General features: G+C 48.6%; 1 protein-coding gene across 1 annotated transcript in view; it reads left to right on the top strand.

Moving 5' to 3' along the window:
* Positions 1-27,640, top strand: part of LOC144178740 (cell adhesion molecule Dscam1-like) — a 306,042-nt gene that overhangs the window by 112,586 nt on the left and 165,816 nt on the right. The window contains exons 5-18 of the mRNA XM_077706821.1: positions 3,585-3,885; positions 4,579-4,737; positions 7,078-7,242; positions 10,035-10,152; positions 12,309-12,493; positions 13,977-14,128; positions 16,073-16,196; positions 18,656-19,072; positions 20,782-20,943; positions 22,208-22,489; positions 24,731-24,850; positions 24,965-25,066; positions 25,228-25,299; positions 26,802-26,952. Of these exons, the coding sequence (XP_077562947.1) occupies positions 3,585-3,885; positions 4,579-4,737; positions 7,078-7,242; positions 10,035-10,152; positions 12,309-12,493; positions 13,977-14,128; positions 16,073-16,196; positions 18,656-19,072; positions 20,782-20,943; positions 22,208-22,489; positions 24,731-24,850; positions 24,965-25,066; positions 25,228-25,299; positions 26,802-26,952 (2,510 nt within the window). The remainder of the gene's footprint in view (positions 1-3,584; positions 3,886-4,578; positions 4,738-7,077; positions 7,243-10,034; positions 10,153-12,308; positions 12,494-13,976; positions 14,129-16,072; positions 16,197-18,655; positions 19,073-20,781; positions 20,944-22,207; positions 22,490-24,730; positions 24,851-24,964; positions 25,067-25,227; positions 25,300-26,801; positions 26,953-27,640) is intronic.

Genomic DNA, 27,640 nt, shown 5'->3' on the forward strand with positions numbered 1-27,640 from the left:
TATATGTATCTCTCATACGCGCGCGCGCACGCATGCACAAGACTATATAGAACCCTAGCTTTTCATGACACGTTATCACCGTCCCCGATCATTATTTTCCTCTTTAAACACCATTTTGGCAGACTTTCTGCAGCTAGGGTCCCGTGTTTTTTTTTTTTTTTTTGCTCCTTGTTATCATTTCTGTACAACGTAGTTGGTCGAAGCGCGCTTATCTATTCAAGATGACAGTCTGCAACTTACCGAAAGCCTTTGTTCAATGCGTGAGTACCATGTGCAAGAACATCGGGGCTTGGTTTAGTTTGGAGAAACAAATAACAAAAGAAATATATTTTCAATGTTCCCCAGTTTATACACACGCGGACGACGCAAGGGGGAGGGTTACGTAACGTCAAGATACCCCCTCTAAAGCGCATAGACGAGAGAAAACAGCAAAAAAAAAAAAAAAAAAGAACAGCAAGGCAGCAACAGGCTTGGCGGTGGGCGTCCGTCGAGAGTGCTGAAAACTTTTTCGCCGCGTCTAACAATGGGATTCGCCGAAGCTCAATAGCATTATCGGCTCGAACACGAGCCCAGCTAGAGTTTGCACAATGTGGTGGTTTACGGGGATGTCGGTAAGGAACCCGCCGGGAACGCACCGCTATTGTTTGCTTCGACGCCGTCCTTCAGCGCCCATAAGGCCCATGCGGTGCCCTGTTTTAAGGAACGCACAATGCGCTCTTTCGCGCCGTATCCGCCGGCTTTATTAACCATTTGCAACGCGCTGCGCACGATGAATGGCGATGGCACCAACCCACACGCTATGAGCGAGCCGCCCTCCCCCTTCTCCATCTCCCTCTCGCCATACGTCCCGTCGCTCCGAAATAGGCCGCCTGTAATCAATATACAACCAGGCAGCTTGCATTACCGACGAGTTGTTTTGTAAAGTCCGCTGTGTTCCTCGTTTTCGCGGAGATTTCGGACATTCGGAGCGGGCCGAGCATCGCCTCGTTATCGCTTCGCGATTTTCAAGGGGCTTTGCCTAAAATAGACTCCACTTTCAGTTTCTTTCGCGAAAAATGCATTGCGTCGTTAGGAGTGGAATCAGCTTGAATGTAAATGAGTGAGATGTAAGCACACGCCTCAGTGACTTCGCGTTAATTGAGGCATCGAAAGGGCGATTTAATTAAACCATTGTGCGCACTTGTGGTTCCCGGGCGAGCCCGTGATGCGGTTAGCTTAATTGACGTTTTAAAGACGATAGTCTTCCGGGGGTTATCTGAGCGTAAGAGTTTTTGTCTGTCTGTCACCCGATTCAATCGTCCGGCTAAAAATAAACAGGAGAGAGAGAGAGAGAGAGAGAGAGAGAGAGAGAGAGAGAGAGAGAGAGAGAGAGAGAGAGAGAGAGAGAGAGAGAGAGAGAGAGAGAGAGAGAGAGAGAGAGAGAGAGAGAGAGAGAGTAAACATTCACTGATGATCCGTAAGTGTTGACGTCAGGACACTCGCCCGGACGAGGGCATTCTTATTCCGGGATACCCAGGCTGCGACTTGCCGTTCAGGCCCTCTTTACCAAGTCTTGCTGGTGTTCAAGGTCCAGATCGGCTGGCCGAGCCATCCACTGCTCAAAATACGGGAAGGAGATAGCTTGTAGGTTTAGAGTTTGTTGGCACTCCTAGTGTCACTAAGTAACCTATTTACTGACACTAGGCAGTCCAATACCTGGTGGTACACGATACCGGGCGTGGGACAGAAATAGCAGAGGGAGGGCTACTGAGAGGGGTAAATGGAATGAAGGAGGGTGCTGTGGGGATAGCAATTCGTCTGCACTCGCCGAAGTGTGGTGGCTTCTCGTCAGGTTAGCCGTGGATGAGGTGGCGGGAATTGTCTTCTGCCAAGCCTATAATGGGCCAGGACGTCGGAAAAGCGGATAAGTGGCTCCGTTTTGATGGCAGCGGAGAACGTTCAGAGAACGTCACAGTGGGGACAAAGAGTTAAGCAACATTTGATAAATCGGTACTCGCTAAACAGGCTTTCGGGCTTCGAAATGCGTTAGCAGGAGTGCTCCTTAGTTCCGATTGTCCGCCACAATGAACAGGGGAAAGAATGCTTGAATACGAATTATCATAGAGGCAACATCGCTCAAAACGATTAAGACTTCTGACCCCCACGGAGGCTCAGTAGTTAAGCCGTTGTGCTGTTGGGCGCAAGGGGGTAGGTTCGATTCCCTACCTTGGCGGCCGCATTTCAAATGGAGGCGAGAATCGAAGACGTCCCGTGAGTCCAGATTTCCGCGCACATTAAAGGCACAGACATCGTCAAAATTAATCCTGAGCCCTCAACTGCGGCGCGCCTCATATCTCAGGTGTAGCTTCGGGCCGTAAAAGCGCGAAAAAAAAAAAAGAAAAAGAGTAAAGATACTGGCTTAGTTTATGCTATGGAGCGGGGAAAAAATAAAAAAAACCCTCAGGCATATATATTTAACGCGAAATATACGTTCGTAATGGTGATCACCAGTGTTCTTTAGTTTCGGAGTACACATCGACGGCTTTTCAATGATAGCAAATGCAAAAAAAGGAAAACAACGCGTTAATGACGGTGTCGAAGAGAGGCGAGAATTAAACGAACACTGACACACATGTCGCCTGGAACTGTCGTAAGCACACCATAAACAACAGGACAGAAAAGATGGAGCGTGAACAGTGTGAGCGCGAGGAAACTGAATTCAATTGAGCAAACATCTACTGCATTCATTATGGAGGAGCGAGTGCGTGAAGGGTGTGAGGGGGTGGAGAGGAGAGGGTTCTTTGCGGAAGGGGCGGCGGAAATCGCCTTCCGATGACGTTTGCAGCGAAGCAAGCAGGTATGCGTCCCCCCTTTCAGTTCTGTCTCTATGCCTGGGCAAGAGTTGCCATGACAGCCCCCGTAGAGGAGGCGGAGGAGTAAACGCTATCCAGGTGGACAGTGCACTTGATTTGTCCCAGTTGGCCACGGGGGAAGGGAATGGGAGTGGAGGGAGGGTGGAGTGTGTGCGAACTCCCAAACCATATGGTACACTGGTACAGTGTACCATACCTTACAGTGCACCATATGGTACCATATGGTATACTGGGGCAGTAGTAGCCTGTGGCGGATTAGGAGGTAGGGTGGATGGCACAGAGGACGGTGCTGTGGGAAAGAGTATTGGCCTGAAGTCGTCGATAGTCCGTTGCTTCTTCTTTGGTCAGTTTATGATCTGGTGGTGGAAGAGTGCGGCAGGAAAGGTGACAATTGGAGAGGAGAGGTTGGCCTGCTTAGGCCAAACGAGGGCTTGTGGTGCCGTGCCTGTAATTTATAAAGCACCAGTGCTGGTTACACCAAAACATTCTGCAGTTTCGTACCAACATCACTCTCCTTCCACACACCACAACGATTGGGGCTCTGCTAATGGAAGTCTCGTTGCACTAAAATTAAGTTCTTAAAATAAGTAAGCCTCAGACCAGTATTTATCCCTTCCTGTCGGCAAAGTAATTGTGAATCGTCCACGTTTGTCCTATATTACAGATGTCCCGTTCGAAAACTCTCGCCCCGATAGCAGTGCGCGTTAAAACTTCCTCCTCCCTGTGTTCCAGGCGTACGGCCACCCTGCCCCGAGCGTCCTCTGGCGCCACGTGGCGTTCGGCCACTCGGCCGGGGCCGCGGCGTCCGGCGGAAACGGTGCCGGTTCTTCCTCGCTGCTGCTGCAGCTCCACGCGGGCACGCTGGGCGAGCCGCTCGAGGAAGTGGCCGGCGTGCGGCGGCTGCTGCCCAACGGAACTCTGGCCCTGGCCCCCTTCGGAAGCGCCCAGGCCCGCTTCCACGCGGGCGTCGTGCAGTGCGTGGCTCAGAACGACGTCGGAAGCGTCGTCTCGCGTGACGTCCACCTACGGGGAGGTGCGTCCGAAGGGGGGAGGGGCAGTGTACCCAAGATGAACTCTATGGGCTTTATTGTTGGGCTTTTGTCGGGCTTTCGTTCTTATGCTAATTTCTTGCTCCAATGATAAAGAATTTCGTGGTTAAAATCAGCTAAAAGATTTGCAGGCTTTGTAGACTGGCGTAATATTGTCACGGGTACCTTTTATATACGCGCCTACCCGTCGACATATAGCCACGCTATTTTACCGTCCTTAGTCCATCTTAATGTACCTTACTCGCCCTAATCCACCTCATTTCATCTAAATCCACCTTAATGTCAGAAAGCATACATGATGGCTGTCTACAACTCTTTTACAGTAAAATTTACCGTACAACTGGAAATAACTGTGCTTACAAATTAGAAAGAATTTCGTTTTGTTTCTTATACTCGTTGGGACTGCCCCCGTCAATACATTAGTAAATTAAGTACCATTAAAATTACAATTCGAGGTGCATCATTCATTTTGCAATCCATTTGGTATTTTCACAGCTTTGATTTCAATCTTTTTAGTTGAGATCAACGTCAGTCAATGAAGCAGAGTCTTGAAAGAACTCACTCAGCAACCAGTTTTGATGAACTTGATCCTTTCATCGCTATCGAAACCACTGTGCTTTCTCTTCCGAACAACTAAGCGTCCCTCTTCGTCCCCGAATGGTGTCCCTGCGGTGCAGTGGTGTCCCAGGAGTACAAGACCAAGGTGTACGACGAGTTCGTGGTGCGCGGCAACACGGCCGTGCTTCACTGCCAGATGCCCAGCTTCGTGCGGGAGGACGTGGATGTCACCGGCTGGCTCCGGGAGGACGGCCTGCTCATCCAGCCCGCCGCGCTGGGCTCCCCCCAACAGGCCCAACACCAGAGGGACAACACCAAGGGCGAGCAGCAGCGTGTCCACGCTATTCATTTGCACCGTTGTCTTTCTGTAGTTCTCTCCATGCTGCGAGCATAACAATCGTGCGAACGAAAACTTGCCATTCACCTCAAATGCAGCCTTAGGGCCACAAAAAAAAAAAAAAAAAAGATGTTCACCTTTCTCAGAAACTGCACAGCCGAAGAAAAAGAAATCAAGGAAGCTCACACTAGCGCGTAAGACTTGAAAGGTAGCGAAGCTCTACGCAACCTTGACGACCATCACGAAGGTTTTTAGTCCACAATTGCAGCCGATTTGTTTCTTCTTCGTTGCCGCAACAACATTTGCTCCATCATTCTTGCTGTAAGTGTGAGCTCTCTTCATTTTTTTGGAAGTGATAATCATATCACCTTGGAGGGGCGTACGCTATGATGTGCCTTTCTCGTTCGGAGCAAGTGTTGCCACGATTACGGTGAACGCTGGAGTTTTTTTGTTTTGTTTTGTTTTGTTTTGTTTTTGGCAATTTATAGCCAATCTCCCTAAGTGGGTATCCTTGGCTTGACGAACGTGCGACGAGGACGCTGGGCTGTCACCGCAATCTTGGCCAATCTCCCTAAGTGGGTATGCTTGACTAGGCGAAAGTGCGACGAGGACGCTGGGCTGTCACCGCAATCTTGGCCAATCTCCCTAAGTGGGTATGCTTGACTAGGCGAAAGTGCGCAGGGGACTTTCTGCGGTCGTCGCGACACACACACACACGAGCGCTAGGCATTTTATTCATTTTGTTAACTGCCGGGCGCTCGCCGCGAGGCCCTCGCGCGCGTGCACGCGCTCGGCAATTTCTTGGTATTTTTAACTGTGGACACGAAAAATTGCGATTTGCTAAGCAGCTTCGCTATTAAAATTCGTCCTGGTCCAGATTTATAGCCCGGTACCACCGCCTTTCTAGGGAAGTCGCTCTACCAATTCTGAGCTATCCTGGAGGCTAGCAGTTTGTAGCGCGAGAGTGAATCCATCAACAACCCGAGTTGAAGGAAAGGTGTTAATCGACCACATTTGGGGGAAATCCTTAATTGAGGTGCGTAAGTTTCTGCGATGGGAAAATTTGACATCCACCTCAAATGCAGCCCTACGGCTGCATGTGGCGCTGAAATGTGGCCCTACGGCTGCATTTGAGGTGGATGTCAAAATTTTCTTCGTCGAAACCTATTTCACCTTAACGATTTCCCCTAAATCTGGTTGGATAACAGTGATTAAAGATGCGCGTGTGATTGCGTGTGGGTTTCCGTCTAGGAAGAAGATCAGGGTAACGTTTCCGCTGCCTAATTCATTACTTACTGATAAGGACCTGGTTAAAAGGTCCAGCTTTCCTCTAGGAGCCAGCTAAATTACCTTGCTTATTGCGAAATTGTCATTGCGACATTTCGTATTGCGAAATTATGACAATTTCGCAATACGCTTCGCAATACGATACAATTTCGCAATATTATGACAATTTCGCATTGCGAAATTGTCATAATTAGTAAGGAGCTGGGATGGAACTCCCCATTCCTTGCGATGAGCACATTTAGCTGCCAAGAGGCTCGGAAAGCACATTACGTGTCTGTGTGATGTATATACTGGTGTGAAGTGTACTTTTGAGCTCTACCGTTAAAGGAAGCGAACGCCGCTTCCATGCGTGTTGTTTCGGCGTAGGTACCCGCCGTTTGAGGCTGTGAAGTCTTTGCTAAAAAGGGCTATGCAGACCAAATACAACTTTGTTCAATTTGAAGAAACTGGCCTTTGTAACTCACTTGAGCTCCACGGTAGACGTTTTTTAACCGAAAAAGCGAAGAAACATAAAAAACACAAATTTCGCGCTACAGTGACGTAATGTGAACAGGAGGGACAAAATATAGGCCATCACTAAAAACATAGTTAGCAGTGTGTTAACTTCACGCCGGAGGAGGAGGAGGAGGAGGAGGAGGAGGAGGAGGAGGAAAGTCCGGAAAGTCCGGCAGGTTAATCAGGTGTAGAGCCCGGTTTGCTACCCTGCACTTACGGGTTGGGGTACAGGGAATAAAAGAGAGGGCGGGAAAAGAGGAAGAGTTAGGTGAGGAAAGGTGAAGTCTCTAGTCCCGTTTTAGGCACTACAGTCTTTCATGCAAATTCGTTTCGCGCATGAAAACGTAGCATGGATTTCGTCGGCTTTTGTAAAGTCGATGCTTATTTTATCAAGATGCAAGCGCGGTTGTCATAATATCTTTGCGGTCTTCGTTTCACTTCATCGAAAGCTGCATGCGCGGGCTCTGAGGCTTACGAGGTGTCACCGTACGCCACGCAGCCGCGGACGTCGCCCACCGCTACCGCGTGCTGTCTCCTTCGGGCGAGCTCCTGGTGCGCAACGTGAGTTCGGCCGACGACGGCATCTCGTACCGCTGCCAGACGCGGCATAAGCTCACCGGCGCCGTCAAAGTCAGTGACACTGCCGGACGTGTCATCGTCAACCGTAAGTGCATTGCGGTCGGCTTGCACCAGCACGAGCGATAACTTTCCGCTATAGTACTGATTAAAACGTAATTTGAATAACCCTTGTTATATTAACGCAACTTAGTTTACAGTTATGCCTGTTCACAACTTTCTGTGCGAATTTTACTTCGATGTCATGCAACTTACTACGATGGCGACGTGGCGGAGATTTTATATGTAATAATCATCATGTCTTGGCGTACACTTATATGCCAGTTGAAAATTCTGCGCGTCTTCGGCGGAACACCATGTTTGTCACTAAAACATACCTGTCTCACTCTCAAACTACATTCACAAGGGCTTCCGTAAGCAGCACCGATTGAGGGGCCAATTGGCCCGCGCTATAATTGCTCGTACTGTTTTTAACGTAACGAAAACAGACCATCTATTTGATTCTTACACGGAAGAAATGTCAATCATACTTGCAGCTTATTTCATCACATTGGGAGTGCTTAGGGTAAGACTTTACTTCCTATATACCATCCAATATATTGTGGTTCTCATTGCTGCATGTGGTTTCTTTGCAATGCGATATTTGCTAATCTGCGCGGGTTTGTTATTCATATTCGCCGATATATATTTTTCGACAATTTTTCGACACCCGTCCGCGGAATGCAGCGATGACCAACAATCGCAAGCAGAGTGTAGTCTCTTCCTTGCGGGGTATGGCAGCGTTTCTGTCTTCATCGTCTTGTCGCAATGGTCACACCAAGCAACGCGCAGCCACGGGTGACAGAGCCAGGTTAGTGAGTGAGCCGTAAAGCGCGACAAAGAACGAGGGCAGTGACGGCGCATGTCCTTGACGAAAAACAGGTCAATGGATGCTCTAAATGACATTTCATTTCTCATGGAAACTCCTATAAGAGAATAAACTCAGTCAGTCGAAAAAAAAATTGAGCACGTCTTGCGTGGGTGGCATTCGAACCAGGGTCCTGAGGAACGCCATAAAAGTACGGAACCTCTGAAACACCACAGCCCGATTATACTAGTTGACTAAAGATGAACCTAGTCAATGTATCGTGGCCATCGACTTGGGAACACGTGTTTGAGACTGAGCTCATAATACAGGAGGTACTCGAGCATGGCAGTTACAGCAGTTACACAAGTAGCAATTCGGTTAGTAGCAAAGCCCGTTCCCGCTAAAGGCATATAGGTAGGACCACCAAGGGCGATTGGCCAGGCCTCACTGAAAAGAAAACGTCACACAAGGAAAAGGACGATGATGATGATAACGAGATGACTCCTGTGCACTACTGGACGCGTGCCATGTAAGCAACGCCGTTCATAGAAGGAAGGCGCTGCCTGCCATGCGACACTCGTTATAGAAGTTTTATGACTGCGGTGCATACAGCGATAGCCTCTGAACTGTCTACATCAACAGCAACTGTGGAACATAGTGGCGCACACAGTACCAGCATATGTTTCAAAATTGAACGATAAGTATTTCGCATTCACGACATAAAATCATGAGCGCTTTGGTGCCCTAGAATGTTCATACAAGGGACCCACAATTAAGTCCGCAACACAGAAGTGGCCGACTGGCAGCGCAAGCTAAGTTATGAGGTGCGTTAAATGTCGCTTTCGGAGCCGCTATTAGACCCCAGGTTTGTAACTCTCTGTTAGACCGAAAACAATCCCAACGCCACCTGATATTTACCCAAGCTCAATTTTCCTAAAAGTTAGAGTACAACAAGGTTCAAAACAGCGCCAATAAAAAGTACAAGGAGAACACACGGCGCTGACTAGCAACTGCAGTTTTATTCCGCAGCCTGCGAAGTATTCCGAAGAAAGAGAAAGAAGGGAGGCGATAAGGAACTGCGATAAGCAAAAGTTAGTACAAAACACAAAAATACCGAAATGAAGTAACCTTACTGCCAAACGCGTGCAAAAGCATTAACTATCATACGCGTGGCAAGATACATAGGGGCAAGGGAAGGACATCACTGACAGTATTTTCAAGAATTCAGATAAAAACTCTTTTTATTTAGTAAACGCATAGACTCCAGGGTGGGGGGGGGGGTCGAAACCCTCCTGGGGGGTGTTGGGGGGTGGTTTGGGGGTGTGTGTATAAATCCCTGGCCAGGATGCTCGTGGTTGTGGAAGTTTTTTTTTTTTTGGGGGGGGGGGGGGGTGGGGGGTTGGGGGGGGGTGCCGAAATCCTTCTGAGGGGGTGGGGGGTTGGGGGTGTTCGGGGGGTGTATAATTTTCTGCTTGAACCTATGGAGGATAATTCCGTGCAGCAACTAAATGCACCAACTAGCCCAAATCACTGTATTATTGCAATCGAGTGCAAGATTGTGTTATTGAATGCAGACCGAACATAACATCATATACGTGGCAGGAATGTCCGACCAGATTCGGCTGGTGGAGCGGGCTGTAGCGGCTGGAAAGGCATATGGGGTCCTGGACTGAGAACTTCACCTCCTGAAGGGTCCACGGAACTTTTTCCCACAATAAAGATGTTTATCCTCCTCCTCAAGTGCTCACGATAATCACAGTGGCGCAATTTTGCGCAATTTGGCGCCCGAATGGCGCAATTTCACATCTTTAATGTTTTTACACCGATATCATTATTATCTTGCACTGTCATGTTCAGTTTTATGTTTGAATTCAAGCTGTGACAGACTCTAAGAAACTAGTAAATAAGATCTACCACCTTCTCTTCTCAGTGCAGGAAAAGTGATTACTCCCGAGCAAGTGTTTTGCATGCTAACCTTACAGTGGCCTTGGTTAAAAAAGATGTACACCCTTCACTTCGAACCTTGGTTACAGCATCGACGGGGCCCTTCCAACCGAGACACATCTTCAGCCGATCCATTCTTTCCGTCGATGAAGGCAGCACCGCGGAACTTGTGTGCGTCGCGCACGGCTTCAGAGTCCCCGAATACAGGCAAGTCAATCTCGGACTATTGAGGCCTTCAATGGGGCCTGCAGTTTGTAGCCTACTCCGCAGTCCGTATTCTCAAGTCGAATAGGCTGCAAGAGTATTCGCGTTGAAATCGTCAGACCTCTGTAGGCATATTTTTTTTTTCGGCGAATGCTAGGAAAATCATGATTTCTGAATGGCTGTGTCCAGAGTGCTGTCCGACGGTACCATAACCACTCCACTATATCGACGTCCACCGCTGTTTTTAAAAAAAGGGCCGCTTCTGATTCTACATCGCTGTCCCTTGTGTAACTTAAGGTAACCTCACCTCACCCAACAAAACATAACGTAACATGACCTAACGTACAGAAAGCAATCGTTTTAGACGCCAAAACTAACATAAACCATGAAATGGTAATGAAATATATAAAAAAAACAGAAAACAAAAAGGCAAGAGGCGGTCTCGAACCACCGTCCTTGGCATCTGTAATTTATGACCCGGCCGCGGCGGCCGCTTTTCTGATGGAGGCGAAAAGCAAAAACGCATCGTGCGTACGAGATTTCGGCGCACGTTAAAGATCCCCAGGTGGTCAAAATTAATCCGGAGCCCTCCACTACGGCGCGCCTCATCGTCTGCGTTGCGTCGGCGCGTTAAACCCCACAATCAACATTTTGTAATTTATGACGGAACCTCTACACGGCAACACCAGACGCTTCGCGCTGTGCCAGCCGAGTCTTAAAAATATTTGAACGTCGTTGGGCGGCACTGTTGCCATTTCTCCAGGGCGGAGCTAGAGCGCCGTCTGAGGGCACTCTAGACACTTCGTTTCCGAATGATGTTTGTCTGAGGTTTACAATGAGCACTAATTGTAAGGGCGTTGCTTTTTTATCGAAATACCGCGTATAGTAGAGTTAGTTTCCTGTCAAGAACACTCCCTATTTTCAACTAGTACAAAGGCCACAAAGGTTAATTTGTTTTATAAAGATAATATTCTGTCACTTATCCTTAAGTTTACTCTTTGGTAACTCATAGTAATCATTAGACTAAATGTTTTAATGTCCTCGTCATGTTAAAGGGACCCTGAAACACTTCTTTCAACTTATGTCGAAATCTTAAATGCTTGGAGAACGTAGTCAATCAACACACCCACTATTCACATTAGGGTGTAGCAACGTACATCAACCAAAAAATACTGTTCTAGGCATGGAGGAAAAAAAAGTTAGGAGACGGCATGACGTCACGCAGCTAGCCTTCGCAAGCCCAGGTCCGTTGAAGCCGCTCCCTCCGCCGTTTCCCTTTCTCAAGCCGCCGCAGTCGGCCCTCCAAGGTCGGGTGGGCCGGCGGCGGCGGCGGTCTCCGACTCCGGGGCATCTCTCGTGTTTCGTTGGCGGTAGCTGTTCCCCGTCCTTCCTGCATTTGTCTGCTCGGCGATCTCATGCCCGTGTGCGGGCAGGAGTGCCGCGTACTTGCGGAAGACAAAAGCCGTGGGAAAAAAAACCAACAAATAGCAGGCTTCGCGACAACGGGCCGCAGAGCAGTTTCGAGCAGACGAAATTGAAGAGCGCGGCGGCCCATACAGAGGCGGTGCGGTGGGGTCACGTGGTGCAGTGACGCCTGGGCCGACTTCGATTTTACTTTTTATGTATAGGCTTCACGTTTCTCCGGCAGCGCCGTCTCCTAACTTTTTCTTCCTCCATGGTTCTAGGCCCATAAGGTAACTTAGAAATTTGCTCAAAATATTTTCCTTTCTTTCCCTGTCTTGGCGTTCTTCGACCGCTGGAATTACGTCATTACAGCGGTGTAGCGGCTATTGGCCGGCTTTCCTTCTGTTGCAGCAACGAACGCATTCAATAGCCGCTTTAAAAAAAAAGCCACAGCAGCAAAGCAGAAAGGGAAGGCGCATCTGCTGCAACGAGCAAATAACGCAGTGCCGCTCAGTGCTGGCGATAACTATAGCTTTCGCAGTGCTTCCTGACGTGAAGTAAAGAGTGAAATCGTTTATCGAAAGTGTTGCAGAGTCCTTTTAATTCCGCTTATTACGTGGCGAGAACTTACTACCTCCTTCTCCTTTCAACAAATAGGATGGCGGCTACTATCGGTTACGGCTGCGAATTGGGCAACATATTGCGAGTGAATTTGTGTTACGTATTTTCCGCTCTTACCGGGACCATTTTTGCAGATGGTACAAACTCTCCGGCGGCACCAACGACAGCCGCGAGCCCCTGCACGGCGGCGGCCGCATAGCGGTCGACTCGGACACGCTGCTCATCCGCCACGCCACGATTGCCGACTCCGGCCGCTACTTGTGCGTGGCCAACAACAGCCTCGCCTCGGAACCGTTCACCGTTACGCTCAACGTGCTGGGTGAGCCGCTGTCACGCGCGCTGATTACGAAGCAGCATACTTCAACCAACAAAACAGGAGACAAGTGGCGGCAGCACGGTTATACGGAGCCAGAACGTGACCTCACAACCCTGTCTTGGCCCTACTGCCACCTTCCTTATTTTTGGCGCATCCCCCATTGGAAAGCGAGCCGTCTTGTCTTTCCACCCGAAGTATCCGGATCACTTCCGAGTTCGACGTCACTGACATTGCGAACTTAATTTCAAGTGTACTATCCAAATTTCCGTGTCTAATGCGCAAGGCGTCAACCTCCCTTGGCAAACTGTGTGCATCGCCGATACCACTCTCAGGCTGGGAGCTAGCCTCCGTTTATCCCAATCCTATGCAGCGCATACCCTAGTCGTGGTCATACTGTTATAGCGCATGCAACATTATTAGCACCAATGGTAAATTATGCATATTGGCATGTCATGCGCCTTAGTATATCTTTCTGCTTTCTAATGAAGAATGTAGCCCCATGTTTGACGGCGGCGTGCTTCTTTCGCCATACATGTTTAGTCGCTAAAGCTTTGCTTTGCTTTTGTAAAGCGTGCAGCGCCACATGCATAGCCCGCGTGCAGCAAAGCCAACCTCTCGTAAAATAAACTCGCGGAAAATTCCTCGATCGGGCGTCCTCATCTATCGGGGCGAATACATTAGGTGCCTCATAAAACGCGAATAGGGACCATCTTCGTAAACAAGAGTTGTACCAAAATCGCCACCGCTGTGTAGGGGATGGGTTCGTGCGGGATTCGAACCCGCGTCACCAGAGCAGGAGCCAAGGGCGTCAACACTGCTCTAACACAAAACCTCCTCTTCTTTCCTTGATTCCCATTGCTTCTTTTAGAAGGATTCGCAAGACTCTGACGATTCGGAATCACGGCTGTTTTTTTCTTCAAGAACGACGCATCTAGCGCTTTTGCACTGAAAAAAAAAAAAAAGAAAAACAGCCGCCGTGGTTAGGCAGCACCTGAAGCGCTGAGAACCGCTAAGAAGAGTGGGGTCCCGTTTGAATATCTTGGTGCTCTATCTTGAGTTGCGAAAATCTCAAAAACGTCTGTTTCAGGTCCATTTTAATTCATGACATAGTTCTGGTTTCCGGCCTTTGGCATGCACAAAGACCAACCAACCTGCCCCGCCGTGCTTCCTTTGCGTAGCGTTTTCGTCGCCTACGGACGAAACTCAGAGTTCCGCCCGTCATCTATATCGGCGTTTCTTTTTTCTTCTTTCTTTATGAGGGGGGAGGGGGGGGGGGGGGGCAGAAATAAAAAAGCCCAGTATACCGGGCACTGGAGTTAATTTTCAGTGACCTCTGGTGATCTAAACTGGTTTAAAGTGTCAACGACAATACCATGAGTCAGTCTGTGATTTCACGCATACAATATCCGATCAACGCTCTTTTGAAAAGACAAATACGTAATGATTATTGAAAAAGAGTCTTTTAAATCTTGTCATTTCATTTCAGCGCCCCTGTCGGCCGTCGTCCACCCGGACCAACAGACGGTGGACTTGGGCGGAACGGCGTCCTTCAACTGCATCCCTTCAGGACACCCAGTGTCGACTATGCTGTGGATAAAAGACGGCAGAGGCTTGCGACCCGGGGACGCCAGAGTTCAAGTGAGAAACTGCTTTTTCGCCCTTACCCTCCAAGGTAGCTCAGTGGCTAAGGCGTTGTGCTGCTGAGCCCAAGGATGCGGGTTCGATTCCCGGACGCGGCTGCCGCTTTTCTGATGGGGACGAAAATCGGAAACGCCCATGTGTTCGAGATTTCGGCGCACGTTAAAGAACCCCAGGTGGTCAAAATTAATCCGCAGCCCTCGACTACGGCGCGCCTCATCACCTGTGCTGTGTCGGCGCCTTAAACCTCTAAATAAACAAACAAACAAACAAACAAACAAACAAACAAACAAACAAACAAACAAACAAACAAACAAACAAACAAACAAATAAATAAATAAATAAATAAATAAATAAATAAATAAACAAATAAATAAATAAATAAATAAATAAATAAATAAATAAATAAATAAATAAATAAATAAATAAATAAATAAATAAACAAACAAATAAATAAATAAATAAATGACCATTTCGCCGTCACCTTCCTTATGCCTGGTGTGGCTTCAGGGTTACCTTACATCCTGTTAATGTCTGCGGCCTGAATTTGCCTGTCCCAAAATTCAGCGGTTCATTTGCACCGCACTGTTAATGCGGACGGGCTTCAGTGCTGCGTGGGCTTGGATGCCGCCTGCGAACACTCACCCCGTGTACTTGGTCTTCGAGACAACCTTGAGAAAGTAGCCGTTTGTATTCCTTGGATGGTGTGAGTGTTAGGAGATCCTCTATATTCTCAGTGTGCGCACGTTTTTTGTCATTGCGCACGTATGAACATGTACAGGCCAGGCAAATGAGTAACATCTACTGCGCACCTAATCGCCACGTTCGCCCTCTACAAGCCCGAAGGAGAAGTGACTAAAAGAGTGCCTGTGAGGTAGGAGGATTTCAAGTGTTTCTGATGGCCTTAGGCAGTCAGGAACATATATTTATAAATGAGCTTCTTTATTTCGAAGTTTTGGACAGACCTTGATACCAGTCTTGCCTTGGGAGAAAGCATTCTTGTGTGTGCACAATTCTCAGCTTTGTAGTTTGCCTGTCAATTTAGGCATGCAAAAGTGACAAGGTTACGGCATGGAATGCTGCAGAAAAATCTCTTGCTACACATGCACAAATGATATCCATCATCTCGTGGTGTAATCTATGCATAGCATCTACCCGCTCCAACTCTAATTTTTTCTTTCTTGTTTGTGTGTATTAGAAAATTTACCGCAACAGCCGCTTACGACGTAAATCACAGGACGGAAAGTAACCTGCAGGCGGGTCCAAATCACTTCGTCAGGTGCACCTGGCAACCATAAAAGCTATGATTTTTCGAGTAATTCACAATATTATACTCTGCACCCGTCTATGGGCTTATTTCGGTTGTAACGGAACTCTCCGAACCATCAATGGGCGCAATATCATATATTATTTGGCCAAAATAGTCTAGAAAACTCCAATATTCACACCGTGCAATGTTCCTCATTGCCATAAAGTAAAACAAGAACTCACCCGCCGTGGTGGCTCAGTGGCTAAGGCGTTGCGCTGCTGAGCACGAGGTCGCGGGTTCGATTCCCGGCCGCGGAGGCTGCTTTTCTGATGGAGGCGAAAAGCAAAAACGCCCGTGTGTACGAGATTTCGGCGCACGTTAAAGATCCCCAGGTGGTCAAAGTTAATCCGGAGCCCTCCACTACGGCGCGCCTCATCGCCTGCGTTGCGTCGGCGCGTCAAACAAAAAAAAAAAAAAAAAAGAACTCCAGGATGGTGCTGAATTCGGCTGGTTAGGGCCTCAGTGCATGGCTAGTGCGTTCTTTGCAGGAATTGTGCGGCGTATTTGCTGCATGCTGTGGCGCAACCAACCTTTCGGTTGCTAGTAAGCGCTGCTTCCTTTCTCCTCTCGTACCGTCTTCACGCGCACAGAGTCTCTATGCACACGGGCGATACAGGAACCTTGCCTGCTTTCAGGTGTCCCCGGATGGCCGGTCCCTGTCCGTTCATCCTGTGTCCAGAGAGGACGCCGGCATGTACCAGTGCCTGGTGCGAAACGAGCGAGACTCCGCCCAGGGTGCAGCCAGGCTCAAACTTGGATGTGAGACGACGCAAGCGCCTTTCATTCTTCACAAGGGCACATTTCTTCACATTTAAATTCAAGTGCAGACTGAACAGCCGAACCTCCAAGTCACTAAAATAAGACTGCAGACTGACATAAGGCGTGGGTGCCTTTGACAGAGTCGAGGCGAAAAAAGCAATGCCGTCGGCGTAAATGTACACCCGGAAGTCTGAAGGCCTGGAAATCGAACTCAGTAAATTAAAAAGAGCACGGGAGACAGGCCATACCATCGGGAGATATTGGATCCTCCCGGTGGTGGGGCTAATATCACGCCGGCGCTTCACATGACAAGCGTTTCGCAACACACCACCGCAGCCTGAATGGTTATGAATAGAGCGTATACGCCTTTCAACGATAAGCCAGCCTCATATTGCTGGTACCCAACCCAATCGCCATCTCTAAAGGGGGCCCCAATATTACGTGCTCGTATTAACGTCGTTCGGGGTGATCTTCTGTTGCCGTCGCCAACTTTTGAAAGGGCGACCGCGAGGAACGCGTATATCCGCTTTCCTTGATAGCTGTTCTTGGCATTTGATCACCCTACCAAGACGCAAAATTGTGTCTTGGTAGGGTAGAGACAATTTTGTCTTTTTTTACATGTTTTACATGTATTAACACCTTACTTACAGTAGTAACCGTAGAAAGTTTTGTAGGACGTGGACAGGAGGAAACTTAACACCGCATTACGGCCTGCCAAATACGCAGTGCTCCACGTGTAGTCGGTACGGAAAGGTGGCAAGAGGTTGCGCAGCAGGCGCTGTGCTACAAACCTATATAATTACAGGAAGGGTTTTGACTTCTTTCACTTGTCCATTTTTGGCTACCATAGCATATACGGCTACATCAAATATAATTTCTGATATTTTTCGTACCTGCCCACTAGGAAGTCTTTTTTTAGAAGTCCTTTGTTGCATGAATGTCGTCTGTGCGCTTTCTAAATTGAACACGGTAGGGCTATAGTTCTCCGGTTCCATGCGTACAGCGCCGTGCAGACACTCTTTGGTTCACTTGGTGCACCTTGCCCTGATTTGACTCACCTGCGCCCAGGGCGAGACAGCCCACCAGTGTTCCTTACTCGTACAGTTTCTTGGTTCGTTCCAGTATGCTTCTTTTTACATCAGATGTCTTTTAATGCGAAATGATTAATTGGCCAAATCAGTGAAAAAGCCCTTGCAGGCGTCAGGTTCCGCGTACAAAATCAGTTCCTAAACTCAACGGGACAGCGAAGTATTTCACTTCCGTCACATCAATAAAACGCAAGAAAAGAACTCTGTCGCTAGGAAATGCCTGCGCATGCGCAACGCCACGTGGAAAGGGAAGAGTTTATCAAGCACGGCCGCTCTGGCCTCATACAGCGGCGCAATCGGCACCAACCAGCCAGGCCTCTCTGCGCGGCGGTGGAATCTTCAGCAATACCGCCGAAATGATTCCGGTCTAGAGCTAACGTGCTAACGTTGAAACTGTGAAAAGCAACCGGCGCTAATTTTTTTCGCAAAACTCGAGAACATTACTCGCGTGCGGCGCAAAAGACGAAGGAGAACTCACTGGCGTTCACTTCAACGTTAAGTATTTCGCACTCACAACTCATGAGAGGTGGTTACGTGCCTTCGGGTTCGTTACATTTTTTCCACTTATTCCTTTTTTCTGCCAGTTAGCAAAAAACTAAATCCAGATTATAAAACAAATATTCGAGAGAAAAAACCACGCTTCGAAGCAAAATAATAATTCATAAATAATACAATAATGCAATACAAAATACAATATTAGAATATTACAATACAAAATAATACATAAATATAATAAAAAAAACTGTGGTTGATTCCTCTGTGATAGGAATCAGTAAACACGAAAGTGGAATGTGCAGCGAAATCTGCAGCGAAATGAGCATGATTTGCGGGTCGGCTGCTGTCTTGTGGGTGTGCTTGGCAAGCGACGTCCTGCTGGTGGGTCGCTTCGGAAAAGGTGTACTGGCGTCATTTCCGTGATGGATATGACGTCAGTGTAATCTTGGTGTATCCCGGAATAAAACACTTTCATGTTAAAATAACTCCTCTTATTTTTCTTGCTACCCGCCGCGGTGGCTCAGTGGCTAAGGCGTTGCGCTGCTGAGCACAAGGTCGTGGGTTCGATTCCCGGCCGCGGCGGCCGCTTTTCTGATGGAGGCGAAAAGCAAAAACGCCCGTGTGTACGAGATTTCGGCGCACGATAAAGATCCCCAGGTGGTCAAAATTAATCCGGAGCCCTCCACTACGGCGCGCCTCATCGCCTGCGTCGCGTCGGCGCGTTAAACCCCACAATTAATCAATTAATTATTTTTCTTGCTATTTTCCCTCTCCAGCCGTCGTAAACGCCACACTATCTATCGGGTCCATACTGAACGCATTCACGCAAACGCCTTTACCCTCTCACCAGCGTGTCTTTGTGCCGATCATGCGCAGTCTCGGCGCCGACGTTCCTGTCAGTCTTCTCGGAGCAGACCGCCGATCCGGGCCGCGCAGTGTCGCTCCAATGCTCGGCGACGGGCAGCCCGCTGCCCCGCATCACGTGGACGCTGGACGGGACGCCCCTGCCGGACGGCAGGAGCAGGGTCACTCCTCCGGGAGCGTCGGCTCTGGCGCTTCCCGGTCACGTGTCCAGCTTCGTCAACATCAGCGCAGCGCGACCGGACGACGGCGGCCTGTACGCGTGCCGCGCGACGAACGGAGCCGGGGCCGTGGAGCACGCGGCCCGCCTGAACGTGCTGGGTCCGCCGCGTGTTCGGCCCATGGCTCCCGTGAGTGCCGTCGCGGGAGAAAAGCTACGCCTCGACTGCCGCTACATGGGCCACCCGATCGACGCCGTGTCCTGGGCACGAGGTGCGAACCGGCTGCCGCTTTTCATTCGATGAACACATTCCGCTGTTTAAACGTAAAACTGCGCCCAAAGGCGAGACAGTGAAAACAAAGCGACAGGACGAGTGCAGACGTTATTCAGACTGGCACTGCACAGGCTTCAGCAGGAGTAGGGATGTCTTACACGAAAAATGTATATGCCTTAAATAGTGGATCCCTAGAGATGGCAAGCATGGCACGGGGCGGCCGAAAGTTAGGTGGGAAGATGAGATCAAGAGGTTTGCGGGGATAAATTGGTCGCAGTTAGCACAGGACCGGGATAATTGGGGATCCATGGGAGAGGCCTTTGCCCTGCAGCGGGCGCGGACAGGCTGATGATGATGCTGATGATGGTGATGATGATGACTCGAAAAATCGCAAGCCCCTACTGGCCTGAATGCCCGTTTCCGATTAGTCAGCAGCGAACAATTTTTGCTCGGGGAAATCGGCCACCGCACGTTGAAACGCCGTCTTTTTAGAACGGTATATGAGGCGAACCTGATGAACTCCTTCAAGACGGCAAACATGAGTGAAAGCACGAATACGTGACACCCAACTACCCCTCCCTACAACCTATAAACCCCCGTGGGCTTAAAAAAATGCTAGCAATCAGTCAATTCAGGAGACAGACATTCTGCTGCTCACGTAGTGCAGGAGCACGTGATGATGACGACGACGACGGTGGTGGCAATGATGCTGTGACGCGATAAGTGCCGAACGAAATTACAAATGCTTGCTTCAACCCAGGCATATGTGATACTCTGTTATAGAATGGTGTGAGGCTTTTCCCTGTGGCAATGTAAACAGGAGGAAGAGAAGGATGAGTAAGTAAAAAGCGAATGGAGGGACAAAAACGTTAACCAAGCGCAGGAAGGGAGATGGGAGAAGGAAACTTTTTTTGTACCCAAAATGGAGTAGAAATAGGAGTGGAGACGCGTGTGCACTCGTGGACCTGTTCTCAGGCACTGGTTCATGTAAATCGTTCATGTAAAGCGGTATCTTTTGATAGCGGTGAAGAGATTTGGCCGTCTTTCCAGGCACGGAGGGTCGGATTCAGTGCCTGAAGCTTCTAAACAACGCTGGAGTTGACTTGGTAATCTTGAATTAAACACCATGCCCGGTTTCTTTCCGGTAAATTTGAAATTCACACCAGAGCTGAAGTGTCGCTCGAATGTCTTCTTCCATTTTTCGTAAAGACGCCACTTGTTCGGGGTTTTTTTGGCTTTGATGCCGCATTTCTCAAATAAGAATCGGAATTTTATATTGGGCCCAGAAATGCAGACCAGGTGGCGAAATGAAAATTAAAATATATCAGGTTGCCATGTCAGATAACCTGCTTCTGCACGTTACGTGCATAGCTGATTGGGTATACGGGAAGATGCTCCGCCTGACACGGCGTGGGACCCAGGATATAACTTAGAGCTCGGCCACTGTCGAAGACGTTGCTCGATTTTCATTGCAACTGACACATACGCATACAGTCTAGAAGAAGAGGTTTGCTGGGATACACATGCTGTGGCAGAATGCATCCCATACCCGCAGTCAATCACAAAAATGCAATGGTCTCGTATGTAGCATGTGGCACAATTGTGCGACGCTCTGCAAAACGCGATGCCGAGATGCGTATAAGGATCAGGAAAAGTCCCAAAAATGAGCCAAGTTTCACCGTGAAAGCTTCGCCGTGCCCATTCCAGGCGGCGTCCAGCTTCCATCGAGCAAGCGGCAGGAAGTTCTCCGTGACGGAAGCCTTGTCATCAACGAGGTGCGGCAGTACGAAGACAACGGCACCTACACCTGCCACGTCTCGGGTCCCCGAGGGCAGACTGCCACCGGCACTGTAGAGGTGAACGTTCGCGGTAAGAACTGGTTGCGGCTAACGTAGCAAAGCTGCGTCGTGCCGTTTTTCTTTTTCTTTTTTTTTATCGCGGCGGCCGCGCTGCCGCTGTAATTTATACATGCCGTATCGTGTGCTTTCCTAATTATCTGAAGTTTTAATCGGGGTGCTTATTGGCATCTTATGAGCATATTAGGTTCGTGCCAACATTGGATTATTACACCGCGGTTCGCTATTATAAGCAAGCCAGCATACATTAGTAGCGCGTAAATAAAATACATTCTTAATCACGACGTTTAACAGAAGTTGAGGTTGAGTAGGGGATTTAATTTAATTATGATGGCTTGCCGAAAGTAGCGATTCATAAAGGAGTGACTTCGGTGTAATAGGGAAGCGCTGACTTGGAACCTGCAGTTGTATACAGATGATCTGTTCTTAGAAATTGGCGTCACTCAAAACTTCTAACGAAGTGCCTAAAGGTGCAGTTCAGGACCACTGTTAGTGTTGCAGTTATCATGCATCTTCAGTGAAAGCTGGTCCGTCAGTATCAATACGTTTCCGGCGAGGTGCCTTGTGTGGGCACTGAGTGTGATTGCGCATGCGCCAGCTGCTGTCTCTAAAATTGTGAGATTAAGCGCGAACATTGTGCTTGTTGTAAGTGCACTTAAACATTTATGCGTTTGCTTTTATTGAACGTACTTACTGTGTATTTAGGGGAGCTTAACCCCTGTTACTGGGCTTTGCGTTTTCGAGCGCCTTAATTAAAAGGACCACTTTCTATAAACTCTTTCACTCTTTCCTTCGCGTGTGGAAGCACTGCGAAAGCTACAGTTATCGCCAGCACGGAGCAGCACTGCGTGATTTGCTCGTCGCACCAGATACGCCTTCCGTTTCTGATTTGTTTTAGGCCTTATTTTTAAAGTTTCTATCGAAAAGCGTTCATTACTGCAACTGGAGGAAAATCGATCAACAGCCGCTGCATGGCCTCAGTGACGTAATTCGGGCTGTCGAAGAACGTCAAGACCGGGAAAGAGAGAAAAATCTATTGAGTGAGTTTCCATGATATGTGATGAGCATAGCGCAGTAATTTTTGCCTGAGTTACTTAGCGACCCTCTAATCTAAGTACTCGGTATGTTGGGTGACTACGTTCTGCAAGCATTTGAGATTTCAAAAAAAAAAGTTGAAAAAAGTGTTGCAGGGTCCCTTTAAGAGGTCACCTATTAATTCTCCCTCCATCCCCTCCCGCACAAAACGCGGGCCGCTGTTCCTTCCCTGCGGCTTTTAGTGCGTCCGACGATCGCGCCCTTCTCGTTCCCGAGCGGCCTCCAGGCCGGCATGCGAGCCCGGCTCGGCTGCACGGTGATCTCGGGCGACCCCCCGTTCGAGTTCGGCTGGCGCAAGGACGGCCGGCCGCTGGGTGCCGAGCTGGGCGTCCGCGCGCAGACGGACGCCTTCTCCAGCGACCTCACCTTCAGCAGCCTCGGAGTGCGGCACAACGGCAACTACTCCTGCGTCGTCTCCAACGCGGCCGCGTCCACGAGCCACAGCGCCTCCCTCATCGTCCAAGGTATGCGAACGGCGGACATGTGTGGCTTGAACGTTGAAAAAGTATCCGCGCCTCCCGGATTATACGTTCTGGCGCACTTATGTTGTAGCTTATTTGGTCAAGGAGCTCTAAACAATGCTGGGGAGGAAAAGCCAACAGCAGCAATCTGGGCCCCAAGCCCTCGTAAAAAACTGGTGCTCGAAGTGTGTAAGCAAAAGTCACAGGAGAAGTCACATGTTCATGGGCGCTACTCGTTTTGAGAAATAAGAGGGCGAAAACGATTTAACTGGCCCGGGAGCTCTCTGTGTCAAGCACGTATCAAGGCACAGTTGCCATTGCCTCTGTTTTCTGCATTTTTTATTTATATTTTCTCAGTGCCCGTCCTTTCTTGTTTGTTATTGTTTTTGTGCGTGCTTGCTCCCCCCTATGTAATGCCCTCTTATCTTAGGGGCACATGACTAAAAAAAAACTAAAATATCGTATTCCTCGCGCGAATAGTAGCTGTCTACAGCGCCGATATATGCACTATGAATGGTTCATTTTAATTTTGCGTTACAAAAGTGAAATGACCTTCACAACAAAGATGAAGAACTGTGAGTTCGTATTTTAAATACGCGCTACGCAGAATTCGAATCAGGCTGGTATTATCTCCCTTGTGGCACAAGTACGCAAGAAACTGAAGCCTTCGCAACAATTGCTTTGATCAGCAGCCAGATGGCCTACTAAGTTAGTAAATTCAGCAATCAGACGTGAATTATGCCTTTCCTGGTGGTTTCATCTGCATTGATCAATTACGTCAGTGTTCATGTGGTTCGTTTTCTATGTCGTTTTAGTAGGAGGGTGCTAAGGGCCTCACCTCGTAAGATAACATCTGTCAACGTGGAGACTGCCAACAAATGTTGGAGAGCGAAGGAATGCCACGCGAGCAAGAAGATTGTTACTAGGCAACCACCCCCGTCACTTCCGGAATAAGTGCTCCAAGCGTGTCGTATGCTACCGTTCTTCACTCCACCGTTGCCTCTATATGCCGCGCTCTATAACCACCACTGCAACTACTTCGTAACTAAAAACGGCAGGACTCGTGACCATGCTATACACGGGCACAGCTTAACAACGACAACGGACGTTGCCGTGCGCCTCACCAACGCACCCGGCTGTTCCTCTGTGTAGGCGTTGTGCTGCTGAGCACGAGGACGCGGGTTCGATTTCCGGCCGCGGCGGCCACTTTTTTGATGAAGGCGAAAAGCAAAAACACCCGTGTGTACAAGATTTCGGCACGCGTTAAAGATCCCCAGGTAGTAAAAATTAATCCGGAGACCCTCACTACAGCGCGCCTCATCGCCTGCGTTGCGTCGGCGCATGAAACCCCACAATCAATAAATGCTCCTCCACGTGGCAAAAAAAGTGCGTTACTGAAATTATTTTCAACGTGAAAAAAGCCGTTCTCGTGATTTTTTCGGACGTAATATTGTTACGCAACCAAAAATGAGGAAGTCGACAGCGGCGTGTAGGGTCCCGCACGAGCATCTGCGACGACGACGAAGCTGGGTGGGGCATGTTGCCTGGCTTGGTCTCACCCATGGCCATCTTGTACATGGATTTTATGTTACATTTGGTGCGGGTGCGGGGTACATCCTCGTCCTGGCCCCAGCTTCGCACCTCATCGGCATCGGCGTAATCATCGAGGGTGTGTGAACCGCGTCGGGCAGCCCCAGCCCCGCCGTTACAAGAACTCGACGACGAACTCGAATTCACTTTTAAATGAGCCAACTTTTAAGTTCTGTAATGTTAGGCCATCGTTTCGCATCTCCCATACTTTTCTTTTCAAATTATTTCTGCTTTTTAGGGGCGAAGCCGCTTAGGGGCTCGGGCTGCTGGCATATCATGTCGCCGTCGTCTCATCTCGTCGTAGTATCATGTAGTCACGGTACTAAAACACCGGAACACTCGTTTTCCAATGCCTCGCGTTAGAACGTGTGATCTCTGTGGGAAAAAGGGTACTAATGGAACACACAGGGGCACTAGTTTTCCAACGCCTCGCGCTAGAACGATTCATGCTTCAAAGACACGAGACTCTTAGCACAGCTGTATACCTCTACCCCCAACGGTTTCATCTCCGTGGGCAAGAGCGCTAAGCCGCCAAGAATACACTTACACACTGCATGTTTCACCCTCCGCAGGTTTCACGCTTGTGGAGATGGCCTGGGATTTTTTCCGTGCACTCTCCGACTGCTGCATCCTCTCATTCTTTTCCACGTGCAGTGCCACCGCAGTGGGTGATAGAGCCCAGCGACGCATCGGTGCTGATCGGCCGGAGTGTTCGCATGGACTGCTGGGCGGACGGATATCCGCTGCCCACCATCAGCTGGGAACGGGAGAATCGTAAGAATAGCCGCCTTATCTGTCAGCGTTCCTCTATTTATTTCTTAGTTATTCCTGTGATGAGAGCGTGAAAAGTGGAGCTTAAAGTTTTTCTGAATTTCTTCTTTCTCGCAGTGTATGGGAACCCCGGGTACGGTACAATCACAATAGGTCCAGACTACGAAATTTACGCCAATGGTTCGTTGCTCGTCAAAAACGCTCAGGAGCAAAGCGCTGGTAAGAACAAGTCGCACGGCATGGATATGTGGCACAAAATCCTGGCGTCACCTTTATTGTTTTTGCCACAACAGATAACTTGACAATATCGGACATATGTGGTCCCGGACGTGCCATCTTATTACACTGTTTGATTTTGTTGGTTTGTTTCCTCGTTCTAGGTCGCTACCTTTGTCAAGCAACGAACGGGATTAGGTCTGGTTTAAGCAAGCTTGTTCACTTAAAGGTCCATGGTACGTATACGTTTCTATGTTTATCTATATGAAGCTCTCAGGATTTTCAATTCAATTATTTTATTTCATGCATTGGTACAGAGAAATCATTGGTGTCGAAACCTCTGGGCCCTTTGCAAGGGTGCTAGGAGTGGGCCTATGCAATACGTTTATACGCAAACGCCGACTCAGGTTGCAAGAAATAAACCAAATGTACAGGTTTGACAACAAAAGGCAGAAACTAATTTGGTGCCCACAAAATTTACGTAATGTATGGAAATCACCAGAAAAACACTCAAAGAATCAGGCTGAAATATTTACATGTGTTGAATTATAGGTTATGCAAAAGAAAGAGGTTAATTTTCTCCTATATGCTTGTTTAACGCGAGTCGTAAATTAGTTCTCTCCTTTACCATGATGGGAAGGCGGTTCCATATTTTTGTTGCAATGTAGTTTATTGTGTGTTTACCATATAAATTGTTGACAGGTGGAATGTTGAAGGTTCCGCTCGTTTGGTGTGTGGTTTCTCTTAGAGGGTTTATAAATAACTGATTAAGGAGAGGGTAGTTACTTTTCAGTGTTTCGTAGGTAATACAGGTGGTTGTGTAGTCTCTAGCGACTGAGAACGGCATAGTACCTGATATTATGGTATATAACATCAACTTGAGTAAGTTACGGAACTACTTTACTGGCTGCTATTCAAGAAATATTAGTGCTTTGTTCTTGTAATGGCCCAATCCACAGTTCATTCACAATCTGTATTGACTGTGTTTCGTAGCAACAGATAACCTTCTTTCAATCGAAAAGTCCTACCATACTAGCAACGCAGAAGCTGATTTATCGCTAATTTTTATTTGTGCGCGCAAAAGGGATGGCTCGAGTGATTGTATCTATCGGGAAAACAAATTTAGACGGCAATAAGTGGCAACAGAATTTGATGCGACGGGGACTCGATATTTGAGTTGGACATGCCCAGAACGTTCGCTGTTCTTCTCCACAGCAACTATGCAATGTTAGAGTTGTCGAGAAGTTTCGTACATCAAAGTTTTAACACGAAAGGGTTTTATTCCTGGATACACGAAGGTTTCGCTGACGTAATATCCGTCACGGAAGTGACACCAGTGCAACGAAGCAAGCGGCCTGTAAAGGGTGCCCCCCTGCACACAGGGTATTCTTGCGGGGAAGCAACCTTTAGCACTAAAGAGTACCTTTTACTTAGGGTGGTTCGTTTTCGGGTTCTATATTTTAACACGAAAGTGCTTTATGCCGCGATACCCCAAGATTTCACACCCACAAGACAGCCACCGACCCGCAAATCATGCTGAGCTGCAGATTCCGCTGCACATTTCACTTTGGTGTTTTACTAATTCCCATGACAGAGGAATCAACCACAGTTTTCTATGGGAACACTTATACATATTTCCATCTTCACCACATTACTGGGCCGAAGTGGGATTTCATCTGAGGCAAGTATCCGCCGCAGTGAGGAGTGTCTTAAACCTGGTGTCTCTCCTGTCAAATAGCGGGGCCCCACTTCACCAGCAAGTTTCGAAGCGAGGCCGTGCGACGCGGGGACTCTGCACGCCTCCGCTGCGAGGTGCAGGGTGATACTCCAATTACGCTTACCTGGGCCAGGGATGGCCAGAAGCTGGGTCCACCATCCACAGAACCACGGTGAGGAAGGGTGTCAATGCAATACAGTGGTTCAGTAATGTACTGTGCGGGACGAACCCCTTTGCGAGGAGTAGAATGAATGACTCTATTCAACCAAGGAGGTCAAGGCCCCGTTGTGGCAAAATGGAAGCAAGGGTAGGGTGGGGAGATTATTCATATAAAGTTTGTTCACAGCCCTTCGAGCGCTCACTTGAGCACCTTAGGTGTCGTTACGCCCAGAGCGGTACCACATGCATGCTGGTAGGTGTGGCGAAGACACTCGGAGATGATAATGGGTAATCCAGGATTCACATACGTGGCGATCTATAAGGAGTTGTTCGGGAGCCACAGAGGGCACGTTTCAGGAGGATTATTCACGGAGAGAGGGGCTGACGATTCGCTATCACACTACTTCATAGAGACCTGATTTTATACCGAATTCTTTAATTTTCTGAAATTCTTCAGGATTGTTACTGACACACGAGGAAAAAAATAGCCCTTTCAGAAATCAAGAAATGACATTCGTTAGCTTGGGTGCGTGCCACAGGTGTTATTAAGCGTCAGTCCGTCTTCTCAGAGGGTACGCATGGGACTGGGTTGTTTTGATGCACGACCAATGGATGGCCCATTAAGCAAAAAGCCAGCGTAGGCTTCGGCGTCTGCGGCGTTAGAAACAGAGAACCGCCGCCTAAACCCACGTGAGTGCGAA

Source organism: Haemaphysalis longicornis, unplaced genomic scaffold, assembly GCF_048455015.1.
Source record: "Haemaphysalis longicornis isolate Haplotype H1 unplaced genomic scaffold, Haemaphysalis longicornis Haplotype H1 scaffold_4, whole genome shotgun sequence".
Taxonomy (NCBI): domain Eukaryota; kingdom Metazoa; phylum Arthropoda; class Arachnida; order Ixodida; family Ixodidae; genus Haemaphysalis; species Haemaphysalis longicornis.